The sequence below is a fragment of the Kogia breviceps genome, chromosome 8, assembly GCF_026419965.1.
Source record: "Kogia breviceps isolate mKogBre1 chromosome 8, mKogBre1 haplotype 1, whole genome shotgun sequence".
Lineage (NCBI taxonomy): Eukaryota > Metazoa > Chordata > Mammalia > Artiodactyla > Physeteridae > Kogia > Kogia breviceps.
The window spans coordinates 42,442,603-42,455,130 of record NC_081317.1 but is presented as its reverse complement, the minus strand read 5'-3'; the positions used below and the strand labels follow the sequence as shown (position 1 = coordinate 42,455,130).

Genomic DNA, 12,528 nt, shown 5'->3' with positions numbered 1-12,528 from the left:
TCCCTGACACCTCCAGCAGGGCTTAAAAAGCTGCCTATTGGCCCCTGCCTCTCTGTAATGGTTTATTGCTTAGTCTTTTCAGAACAGCATTCTCTTTCATTTAGAGAACTGCCTCCCCAATTCCAAATGTGTGATTATTGGAAAAATACCAATTAGAGTAGCCCTACCTTTACTCTTCCACTATGGGAGTGGGCTTGTAACCAGGTTTGTGCCTATTGAAGTTCATCCTCTCAAATTTTCTAAGGGGAAATGCTTTCCTTTTTTTTTTTCTTTTTTTACTCTTTATCAGTCTGAGAAGTTTGAGATATTGAGTCGAGAGAGCAGCCAAGAGGCAAAATGAAAGAATCCTCATGGCACTGAGCCCTGACTTCTGATCTTTGAGATTCTCAGAGTGCTCCAAGTCTCTGCAACTCCTCCTTTAGTTCTGTGAACTGAGAATTCTGCCAACAAACCCCCTCTTCTGCTTAAACTAGTTGGAATTGGGTTCCTGTCACTTGCTAGTAAGAGTCCTGTTCTAGTTCTCCTGCATCTGCCATACAGTCATGATTCCCTGCGTCTGCTCATACAGTTTCCCCTCCTTGGAGCTGTAACCGATCAATGGGCTCGTGTGCCCACGACACAGAAAGCCAAACTGACAGCGGGTGTTTGCAGCAAAGTCAGGGTTAATTGCAGGGTGCCAAGCAAGGGAGTGAGAGACAAGTCTCAGATCCACTCCAGCTTGGTCTTTGAGTTAGGGGTTTTTTAAGGAGAAGAACAAAGAAGCTGGGGTTAGTCATCATTTTGTGACATTTCTTAATCGTAGTTTTGGGAGTCAGGACGCCTATGGTTTATGAGTCTGGTCTGGTGGTCTGTGACCAGGGTTGGGTGGGTCTGTTAGCTCATTTTGCCCTGGAGGAACAACCTGAGTCCGTATCTTAATGATGTTACCCACAATAGCAATTTTAGTCATCTGCCTCTGGTTGATTAGCATTCAGTTAGCACAGGATTGAGGTCAGAGGGGACAAGAAAGGGAATAAAATTTTGGATAGAGAGGTAGGGGATGAACTCGGTAGGGGAATTTGGTTTTAGGGGTACTCGGTTTCAGAGCTTCCTTAACACCTTTGTCATTCTGCTAATTCTTGCTATACTGGGAAAAGACCAAAAGCCAGGCCCTGGTCTTCATCAATCCCAGCAAATTTAAGGAAAGTGGAGAGGATATATCCTGTGGTAGGGGCCCTCTGGTGATCACTGCTATAGCTACCACCAGTTAGCATCACTGGACAGTTAAGCATTAGAAGCAGAATTGAGTGCAGGTGGTCTCCTTAGGTTGTAATCTAGCAGCCTTGGGAGATTAACAAGGGTGGAGGAGACTGGAATGATAGAGAGAAATGATAGAGAGAAATAGAGAGAAATAGAGTAAAAGTAAAGAGAAATTTGGCACTTCTACATCTATTATCCATATCCCTTAGCTTTCCTTTTTTTTTTTTTAAAGAAGATGTTGGGGGTAGGAGCTTATTAATTAATTTATTTTTGCTGTGTTGGGTCTTTGTTTCTGTGTGAGGGCTTTCTCTAGTTGTGGCAAGCGGGGGCCACTCTTCATCGCGGTGCGTGGGCCATAGGCCCCAGACATGCAGGCTCAGTTAATTGTGGCTCACGGGCTTAGTTGTTCTGCGGCATGTGGGATCCTCCCAGACCAGGGCTCGAACCCGTGTGGCAGATTCTCAACCACTGCGCCACCAGGGAAGCCCTATCTTCTTTATTAATAAATCTTTTTAAGGGGACTTTCCTGGCGGTCCAGTGGTTAAGACTCCACGCTTCCACTGCAGGGGGTGTAGGTTTGATCCCTGGTCAGGGAATTAAGATCCTGCAGGCTGAGCGGTGCAGCCAAAACATTAAAAACAAAACAAATATTTTTAGAGCAGTTTAGGTTCACAACAGCATTGAGCAGGACGTACAGAGAGTTCCCATACATGCCCTGTCCCCACACATGTACAACCTCCCCCACTAGAGACGTCCTGCTCCAGAGTGGGACATTTGTTACCATGCATGAACCTGCATTGACTCATCATCACCCAAGTCCATGGTTTACATTAGCGTTTACTTTTGGTGTTGTACATTCTATTGGTTTTGACAGTGAACCCACTATTATAGTATTGTATCATACAGAGTTGTTTCACTTCCCTAAACATCCTCTGTGCTCTGCCTGTTCATCCCTTCCTTCCCTCTAATCCCTGGAAACCACTATTTTTTTTTTTTACTGTCTCCATAGTTTTGCCTTTTCCAGAATGTCATATACAATAGTTGGAAACATACAGTATGTAGCTTTTTCACATTGGCTTCTTTCACTTCGTATTTGCACTTAAGGTTCCTCCATGTGTTTTTCATGACTTGATAGCTCATTTCTATTTAGGTCTGAATAATATTCCATTGTTTGGATTTCTTTTTTAATGTAAGTATATATAGCTAAGTGTATATAGCTATAAATTCCCACCTGAGTACTGCTTTTGTTGCTTGTCATAATTTTTGGTATGTTGGGTGAAGCACTGTTTGTATAGGAAAGGCAGGATAAATGCTTACTTACTTCCATTTATTGACAAGTTTTGGAAATAATGAGTGGGTTCCCTAGTATGCCAGTTATGAATTATTGACTTTCAGTTCCAAATTTATCCTTTTTGCCTGCTCTGTGAAATGGATTTGGGCCCTTTAAATACTTATCTTTTACCAGCTGGCAGGTATTAAGCTTTGTCAGTAGAGGGCAACAGAGAGATACTGCAGGAGGAAAGGGTTTCCTTTCCTGTTTCTAGTGTTTGGGTTGTGCAGGCTTCTGTGCTGTAGGCAGCTTCTCCAGCGTCTGGTTCCTGTGCTTCAGCACCTGGTTTCTTCAGTGTATGATGGCCAGCAGCCAGAAATTTCTCCTGGCACCTCCCCCCACAAAGTGGTTTGTAGTAGACGGCCTCTTGTGAGATTTGTCCCCAAGAATGGCTTTCCCCAGCACCATATAAGGTAGATTTCTGGCAACTTCCATCAGTGCAGCACCACAGCAGCTTCCCTATCTAGTGAGCCATAGGCACATCCCCTCTAACAAAGTCTGCACCTCAGCTCTGGGGTGATCTTCACTGGACACTTTATCTCAGCCCTAGAGGATGTGGCTGTTCCTTACATTGCTAATCCAGTATTCTTTTAGAGTTCTCTTTTGCTTCTTTACTAGTCAGTCCCTTATTACTCTAATCCCTTGTTATAGTTAATAAGCCTTTAAGTAAATAAAACCTTCCCTGTTCAAATTACTATGTGGTTCCTCTCTCCTGACTGGACTCAGACTGATACAACTGGTAATTTCTAAAGGGGATGATAAGGTTTTTTGTTTGATGAACTTTTCTGTCAAAATTAAGGGTTTATGTTTAATCCTTTTAACAATGAAGGATAAAACTAATGGACATCATAGAAGACAGTTGAAATGTCTAAAACTGACAAGATATACAAGTCTTGTGTATCTATAATATACAAGAAACCATCAGCAAGAAAAATTGAGCAACCCCAACAGAAAAATGGGCAGAGGATGTGAATAAGCAATCTACAAAGAGAAACTCGAAAGGGCACTAAGAAATGTTCAGACTCAGTTATCAGAGAAACTCAAATTAACAGAACAATAAGATTATCGCATCACACCTTTTGGTTTAAAAAACATTTGGAAGCTGGATAATGGTTGTATGTCAAATATACCTTAGATCTGCCCTCTCCTCTCCATCACATTTGCTGTCACTCTAGTCCAAGGCCACCATCTTCTGTATTAACATAATACAAAAATGCAACTTTTCTGACCACTTACATTCTTGCTCCCCCACAATTCACTCTTCACCCGGGAGCATGAGAAATCTTTAAGGGTAATTCAGACACTGAAACTGAGTGCCCCTAAAACCGAGTTCCCTTACTGAGTATGATTAATCTCTCTATCCAAGACTTTATTCCCTCTCTTGTGTTCCCTCTGACCTCCATCCTGTGCTAACTGAACATTAATCAACCAGAATCAGATGACGAAAATTGCTGTTGTCAGTAACATTGTTAATGTACTAAAAATCGCTATTATAGAGATCATTAACCTACAAACTCAGGACAAGATGAGCTCCCAAGCCGTGGACCACCAGCCCAGAGACTTGTAAACCAGAGACATCCTGACTCCCGAAACTATGATTAAGAAATGTCACCAGATGATGATCAATCCTAGCCTCTTTTATCTTCCCCTTTGAAAAACAAAACAAAACGAAAAAAACCCTAACTCAAAAACCAAGTTGGAGTGGATCTGAGGCTTGTCTCACTCTTTGGCTTGGTGCCCTGCAATAAGCACTGTACTTTTCTTCACCAAAACCTGGTGTCAGTAGATTGGCTTGGCTTTGCATGGAGTGAGCAGACCCGTGTTCAGTTAGGTAACAATACCACTTCTTTGCTTAGAACCTTTTTACTTCCTGTTGCTCTTCGAATAAAATCCATTATCATGGCCTGCAGGTGATCCACGTGATCTCCTTACCTACCTCTCCAGTTTCATACTGTGCCACTCTCCTTGCTTACTGCTCTCCAGCAAATATTTCAATAACTTGAACACTTCAAGCGCTTTCCTTCCTCCATAGCTTTTGCACATGCTATTCCCTCTGAATCTTCACATAGCTTACCCTTCTCATCTGTCCTTTTACTCAAAGAAAGCTGGCCACCTTTTCTGGAGCAGACCCTAGTAAGTCTCTATCACTGCTACCCTACTTATTTCTTTCATAACGCAAATTATTAGTTTGTATATATAAATTACTTAGTTTTAACCTCCCCTACTAGACAACGCACTTCATTGAGGGCAGAGACCATGTTTGTCTTTTTCACCATTAACCTCCAGCACTTAGAGCAATGCCTAAGACAAAAATAGTCATTAGAATGTATGTGAATGAATGACTCTATTTTGTGTTCTTGGGGAAGCCTGGCCCAGTGAATTACTTTACAAATGCAGATGCTTCACACTTAAACGTTGTTCTAGTTAGTAATGCAACAACAAAACACACAAACAAAAGAACGCCACACATTCACTCAAAATATTTTGCACTTTAAAATTTATCAGTGCCTCCACTTTCCCCCCCTCACGTTGTGTCCATCTGCCCGTTCAAGTCCTTTATCATTTCTAATAAATGGTTTTTCGTTTTCTAAACCGATTTATAAGAGCTATTTGTATGTTACCCTTTGATCGTTTGTTTTGCAGGTATTTTTTTCCCAGACCGCCTTTTGACTACTTAGTTTTTGTTTTAATCCTAAGCCTGAACTACTCTAGTAAGGAGGTGCTGTCTGAGCTGACTCCAGAAAACCAGGTGAAGCTGGTTGGGTGGGAGGGTAAAAAGGCACGGTAGCCGGAGAGCACAGGGACTCTCAAAAGGAAAACAACTATTGATTACGCAAGTTCGGGCCCGCCTATCCTCCTGGTATCCTAGCCACTTACAGCCACTAGCAACCTCCTTCAACCTGGAGCCTGGCGCGCCTGTCTGACGTCACGGACGCGCCGCGCAGTTGACTCGGGCCGCGCAAACTCCGTGGCCGTCTACCGGGCGCGCAGAAGCGAATGTCCTCGCGGCGCCGGAAGTCCAAGGCACGTGACCGGGTGACAGCGCTCGTTGGGCTGCAGGGCTCGCTTTAGGTGTTGCGGCACGGGATGGCGGAGGCGCCTCCTGTCTCAGGTACTGTCCTGGCCCGCGCGGGACTGGGCCCCTCTCGGGGAGCGGAAATTGAGTCAGTGACGAGTCCTAGGGCACCGGCCATTCGTATCGCGAGAGTGGCGCGTACTAGGGTTGGAGATAGTGGCTCGGAAGGGCCAAGCCACGCGCGTCAAGCAAACCGAGATCTTAACCATCCTTGACTGCGTAGTGAAGCCTGGTACCTGGTTTCTAAGGAAAATGGGTTTGTCCCGCTGAGTCGAAGTGGGTGTCCCGCCCTCTCCAGGGCTCAGCCCGGCCTTCCTAGGGCAGCGATATCCGACAGGCGGGCGTCGGCCGGGTCACCGCCCGTGACGGTGTCGGGCTCTCGACGCGCGGCGGGTTTGCTCGCTGCGCTTAAGATGTATTGGTGCGTCCTGAGGCAGCGGCTCGTGCGCGAGCCGAGCACCCGTGGTCTCCAGTGTCAGCCTGCCACGAACTCGCAGTGTGAAGTCTCGTTTTCCTCATCTGTGAATTGGGAGTAAATAAGTCAATTACAGTGAAGGTTCCCGCCGCTTCTGTACCTGTTACGCAATTGTTAGCTTACTTCCCCTCCTGGAGTTGCCTTTGTGTGCAGAGACAGCCTCATTTGGCTGTTAATAAAACATCCATTTCCACTTCCTTCAGGGTACCTTAGATCTTTGTTTTACCAACTCTTTGGACAGTGACCGAAAAGGAATATTTTACATGGTGACCTCAGTGCGCACAGACATAAATATAAAAGCGAACCAAAAATTTCAAGAAGCAGTGGTTTTCCTTACTATATGCAATACACTCTACTGCATAATTCTTTTGAAAAAATACTTTTCCCAACTCACTGCATGATTTGATTTCATGACCCACTCTTTCTGAAAAACAGGGCAGCAGTTTGCAGCATGAGGTTTGTGAACAGTCATGAATTTGAGTCTTCGTTCTGCTACCTCCCAGCTGTTGGGGCACCGAGAAGAGTATATATGTATTTGTGTAATTGGTGGCAGGTAAAATGGATTTACTACTGTGGGTCGTGGTCAAAAAAGTTGGATAACACACTGCATTGGTGTACCCTAGTCCTGATTTAGGTATTAATTCATCTTGGAGTGTAGGGACCTTGTTAGGCTGGTGTTTTGTTCTTCTCCCACCCATTTTTTCCCCCAAATCCTCTAAATTGGATCCGTTGGTCTTCCTATCCTTAGGCTCGCTTCTGGCCCATTTCTACACCGTTCAATGTTTGAAGCAGAATTGAGTGGGACTAGTTGTGAGTCATAGTTTGGGGCTATGGTGTTGTGCCCCAGGTTACAACCTCTGCCCCACCTACTGAGGCAAAGTCTCCTAGTCCAAAGACGTCCCCAGTCTGTCTCCTGTGCCTTAGTTCGTTTTTGCCTTAGTTCCTATTCCATATTCTTATTTCAGCATCATCTCTAACCCACACCTCCATCCCCACTCAAGGTTTAATTCTCTTACCTGCTATTGTCCTGGAACACCAGCCCAGTCCAAGGGGTATCTTTCTGCCCATGGGCAGGCTTTCCAGTGCCAACTTTGTCTCTGGACTCTATAATCTACAGTTGGATTTTCCCTTACTCTGCTCCACCCACCCGTTGGTCACCTACCATGGTATTATCTTGGATCTTACGTTATCTTATCTTGATCTTATCTTGGGTACCACTTGCACTATAGCCAAGCCTTGGGGATGAGACATCCTCTTTATTGAGTAACTTCCAGCTGCTCAAAATAGTGAAAAAATAAAGATGTCTCAGATCTTTGTGTTCAGTTTCCTGTGCCCTTTTCCCCTTCCTCGTGTCTCTTAAGGATCTTTCGGAGGGCTTTGCCCACTGCCTCATGTCTGGTGGAACACATACTTTATATGAATAGGTGCTGCCCTGTCTAGATTCTCAAGTTGCATCAACTCTTTGCTGCTTAACATGAAAACACCCTCTTCCCATCCTTTACCAGGCTATTCTGGACAACTTTACTGACATTTTTCTGCCCCTCTTCAAGCAGAAGAAAACTACACAATACCCACTTGGTCTAATCTACCCATTCCCCCCTCTAAGTTATCTCTTGTATTTCTGGAACACCTTCTCTGCCACCTTCTGAATTTGTCTAATTCTCTCGCCGTTTTGTAAAGCCCTCCAGCCCACCCCCAGAATTCTGCCCATTGAAAGCTTTCAGGACAAATCCTGGATTGAGAGAGAGGTTACCCTGTGACCTTTAAGATCTTGCTCAGTTCTTAAGTATGTTTCTGTGGTATGGGCCACCCAACCACTCACACTGGAGCGTAATATGAGTGTGATCTCTAGGGTCACATAGCCTGGGGTGGAATCCTGAATCTGCTTTGGAATACCCCTGTGGCCTTGGGCAAGTTACTTACTCTCTACAGTGTCTCAATTTTCTCATCAGGAATGTAAGGATTAAATGAGTTAACATATGCAAAGTGCTTAGAATAGTGCCTGCCACATGTTACGTACCTAATAAATGTTACGGCTTATTATTGAACCTGAAACCCGCAGGCTGTGCACTGCACCCATCTGTGGTCAAGTCTGTGTTTCAGATAGTTTGTAGTCCTAATGGCAACAATAAAGGACTATTTTAACCACTTTATACATGTTACTAACCTTGCTTTAATCTTCATAGCAACTCTTTGAAGTAGGGATTCTTACTATTCCATTGTTAAGATTAAGTAACTTGCATAAAGACACAAGTGATGGGCAGGGATTTAAACGCAAATTCCAGGCCCTATTGATTCATAGAATATTCTCTATGCTACACATAGTTCTGAATTTGCTACTAACTCGTTTTGTATCCTTAGGCAAATCATTTCATCTTTGGACTTCAGGGACTGAGTTGACTATAAAGAAGCATGTTAGGGGGAAAAAATGAGTAGGTTGAAGGGGCATATGCTTAATTTCTGAGACTCTGGAATTCTGGACCATATTACAGAGTTTATGTATGGAAAACCTAAAATATGTTCCTGGGGGGAAGAGATGAGATGTACTCATCCTGCGAAATACTGTCTGTGTGAAGTCTTACTTAAATTCCACAATGACCCTTTGGAATAGTGTTATCAACTTTTGTCATGTATGAGGAAACTAAGACTAAAAGCAATAAGGTGGTATCCCTAAGCTCATACTATAAGTTGGAGGGCCAGACTTTAAACTGATTTTGGCTGACTCCAAAGCCTGTTTACTTAATGCTACCTTAGAGGTTTGAAAGACCACATTGAACCTGCTGATTGTTGTCTCACCCCTGAACTGTTTGCTGACCTTACATTTGTCGATAAAGATAAACACATTTATAAATAATACCCGATAGCCCAGGTGAACAGTTTTCCTTAGCAATTCAGCAGTAGCTGTTGGTGAGGGTGCTGGATATGAGATGTTCAGTCTTCCACAAGCACCTTGAACCTACCACCTTCACAGGAAACATAGACCTTGTATAGAGACTGTTTTATACAAAGTCCCTAGGAAAGTAACTTTTAGATATGACTTACAGTCTTCGGGCTTCATGAGTGACCAATTAATTTCTTTACTTGCATGTCTTTCTTATGTCCTAGGTACTTTTAAATTCAATACGGACGCTGCTGAGTTCATTCCTCAGGAGAGAAAAAATTCTGGTCTAAACTGTGGGAGTCAAAGGAGACTAGATTCTAATAAAATTGGTAGAAGAAATTATAGTTCACCACCTCCCTGTCACCTTTCCAGGCAAGTCCCTTATGATGACATCTCTGGTCTTCATCACAGTTATCCTTCAGGAAGCAAACCTAAGAGTCAACAGACTTCTTTCCAATCCTCTGCTACTAATAAATCACTCAAGAGCCATGGCCTTCCGAATCAACCTTGGCAGAAATTGAGGAGTGAAAAGCAGCATATCAGAGTCAAGAGAGCACAGGGTCTCACTGACCAGACCTCAGATGCAGCTGGCTTAGAAAGTGTGGCCAAGTCAGAGAGTGGGACAAACCTCAGAGAGCACAGCCCTTCTGAGAGTGAGAAGGAAATTGTCGGTGCAGATCCCAGGGGAGCAAAACCCAAAAAGGCAACCCAATTTGTATACAGCTATGGTAGAGGACCAAAAGTCAAGGGGAAGCTCAAAAGTGAGTGGGGTCACAGAATGACTCCCAAACCTGAGGAGCCGGGACTTGAAAACACCAAACCTGTGGGGGTTATCCACCCTGATTCTTCAGATGTATCCTCTAGAAAAGGAGTAGCAGATGGGTATGGGGCCAGGCGCAGCGAGCAGAGAAGATACCCACAGAAGAGGCCTCCCTGGGAAGTGGAGGGGGCCAGGCCACGACCAGGCAGGAATCCACCGAAACAGGAGGGCCAACGGCAAACAAACGCAGGATCCAGAAGCAACATGGCCTCTGTTCCAAAGGAAAATCTCAATGAAAGACCAGCAAAATCTGCCTGTGACAATGGGAACTTGGCAGTCGCCAGCAAGTCTTCCAGAAGGGTTGACCCAGAGAAATGTGCTGTAAGGAGGCAGGATCCTCAGGTAGCATCTTTCCCCCGAGGCAAACAGAACCACATGCTAAAGAATGTGGAAACACATACAGGTAAACCTATTTGAATGGGTGGAAATGTTTTCTCTCTCTCTCTTTTTTTTAAAAAAATTCTGAATAGGTAATATATTCATACAATTTAGAAACCAGAAAATATAAAAAGGTACATAGTAAAAGTCTCTTTCTATCCTTGTTCATCATCTCCTTGGGTCCTGCCACTACCTGCTCCCCTCCCCAATAGGTAACCACTTACTTAGTTTTTATATATCATAAGCAAATACAGGTAAGGAATGTTTTTCTTAACAAATAAGGAATTTAAAAAGTGCAGGTATGGGTGGTATAGATGTTTGGTTACGAGATTTGTTTTGAATTCTGAAAGCACAAGTAGGCGGTGGTAACATCTCCACTGCCTCTCCTGGTTCCAGCCTGCATCATCTCTTGTCTGCTTATCTGCAACATTTCCTAACTAATCTTGCCATCTCCAGTTTTTCTCTTTGAGTTCACCTCTTACGTCAGCATCAGAAAGTGATCTTTCTAAAACACGTATTTAAAACACGTATTGACTTGTGTCACTCCCCTGCTTAATTCTGTTCACTTTTTCTCGTCACCTACAGATTCTGCCTTCTGCCTTACCCAGCAGCCTCATCTTCTGCTGCCTCAGTCCCCACCACATTTTACTCCCTGGACTCTATACTGTCATCTTTCCATGCTGTTGCATATGGGGCTCCTTCTGTCTACACTGTCTGCTACTCAGCTCACTGGTGAATTCTTACTCATTTTTCAAAAGCTATAGTTTAGTCACATGTCCAGAAAACCTTTTGTCACCTCCACAGATAGCATTAATCTTTTCCAGCTCTGTGAGATGAACTTCCTTTACATATACATGCTTCTTTATAGCACTTACCACTGGAAACCATCATTTGTTTATGTGTCAGTGCCCTCCACTAGTTTATATGCTCCTTGAATGCAGAGACCATATTTTTCCTTTCAGTTTTATATCTCTATTGCCTAACACAGCTCTTAGAACACAGTAGGTACTCAGCTCTGACTGTTAGAAAGTTGTTTCTTACATTAAACTGAAAACTTCTTTCCTGTAAATATTTCCTATCCCCTAGTTCAAATTCTGTCCTCTGGAACTACACAGCAACTAGTCTGTCTTCTCACAGTTTCCTTCCCACTCATTGCATGTCAGCTCTTTGCTGTATTTGAAGACACTTCTCATTTTACCCTGAGTGTATATTTTATCCAGGCTAAATAGCTTCATTCCACCAGCTTTTTCTCATGGACCTTCACCATTCTGGTCTCCCTCCAGTTTAATGTGACATACAGCCTAACACAGGGAGCCACCATCTGCCCAGGCCTGTTTTTACACAGGCCTATAGTTCTAGTTCTCATTTACTTCACCAGGCAGTCCTTCTTGGGATCTCAACTTGTGTGTGAACAAAGGCAATGTTATACCAGAGTTGTTCTTGAATCCTCAAGACTGGTTAATAGTTTCCTATTGCGTCATAACAAATTACCACAAATGTAGTGGCTTAAGATAACACAGCTTTACTATGTCATGGTTTCTGTGGGTCAGGAGTCTGTGGGTCAGGACTGAAATTTGACCAGGGATGCAGTCTCATCTGATGTGTGGGGTCCTTCTTGATGCCCACTGGTTGTTGATAGGATTTAGCTCCTAATGGGTGTAGGATTGAGGTCCCCATTTTTTTGCTGGCTGGGGATCACTCAGCTCCGAGGGGCCACCCACAATTCCTTACCACATGGCCCTCTTCACAGCATGGTAGTTTGCTTCCTCAGAGCCTACAGGAAAGAATCTGCTACAGATTCTTTACATCTCTCTGACTTCTGTCTCTGATCACTAGACTCTTTTAAAAGGGCTCACTTGATTAGATCAGGTCCACCCATACTTGAGGGGAGATTATCCAGGGCATGCACATCAGGAGCTGGGAATCATGGAGGCCATCTTAGAGTTCTGCCTAACAAATCTCTCTGGCTTCACATCCCAGCATTTTCTTGGGACCTCTGTTCATATTTATTGAGTAGATGCTGTGTGCCAAGCACTGTTCTAGGTACTGGGAATATAGCACTAATGAGATTTACATTCTGGTAGGGAAGACAGGTAGAAAGCACTTAAATATTTAATATATCAGGTGATGATAAGAGCTAAAATATAAAGCAGGATTTTTTAAAAATTTATTTTTGGCTGCACTGGGTCTTCATTGCTGCATGTGGACTTTCTCTAGTTGTGGTGGGAGGGGGGCTACTGTTCGTTGCAGTGCGTGGGCTTCTCATTGCAGTGGCTTCTCTTGTGGAGAGCGGGCTCTAGGCTCATGGGCTTAAGTAGTTGTGGCACAC

The 12,528-nt window shown here is 43.9% G+C and overlaps 1 protein-coding gene across 4 annotated transcripts in view; it reads left to right on the top strand.

The window, feature by feature from the left end:
• The first annotated feature begins 5,494 nt into the window (after positions 1–5,494).
• NFX1 (nuclear transcription factor, X-box binding 1) overlaps positions 5,495–12,528 on the top strand; it is a 106,838-nt gene continuing 99,804 nt past the window's right edge. For 3 of the 4 annotated variants that reach the window (XR_010841952.1, XR_010841953.1, XM_059072774.2), the window contains exons 1-2: positions 5,495–5,681; positions 9,226–10,224. Coding sequence is in view for 2 of the 4 variants with exons in the window: in XM_059072774.2 (XP_058928757.1) it covers positions 5,657–5,681; positions 9,226–10,224 (1,024 nt within the window). In the remaining 2 variants the exon portion in view is untranslated. The remainder of the gene's footprint in view (positions 5,682–9,225; positions 10,225–12,528) is intronic. The other variant, XM_059072772.2, reaches the window with a different exon arrangement.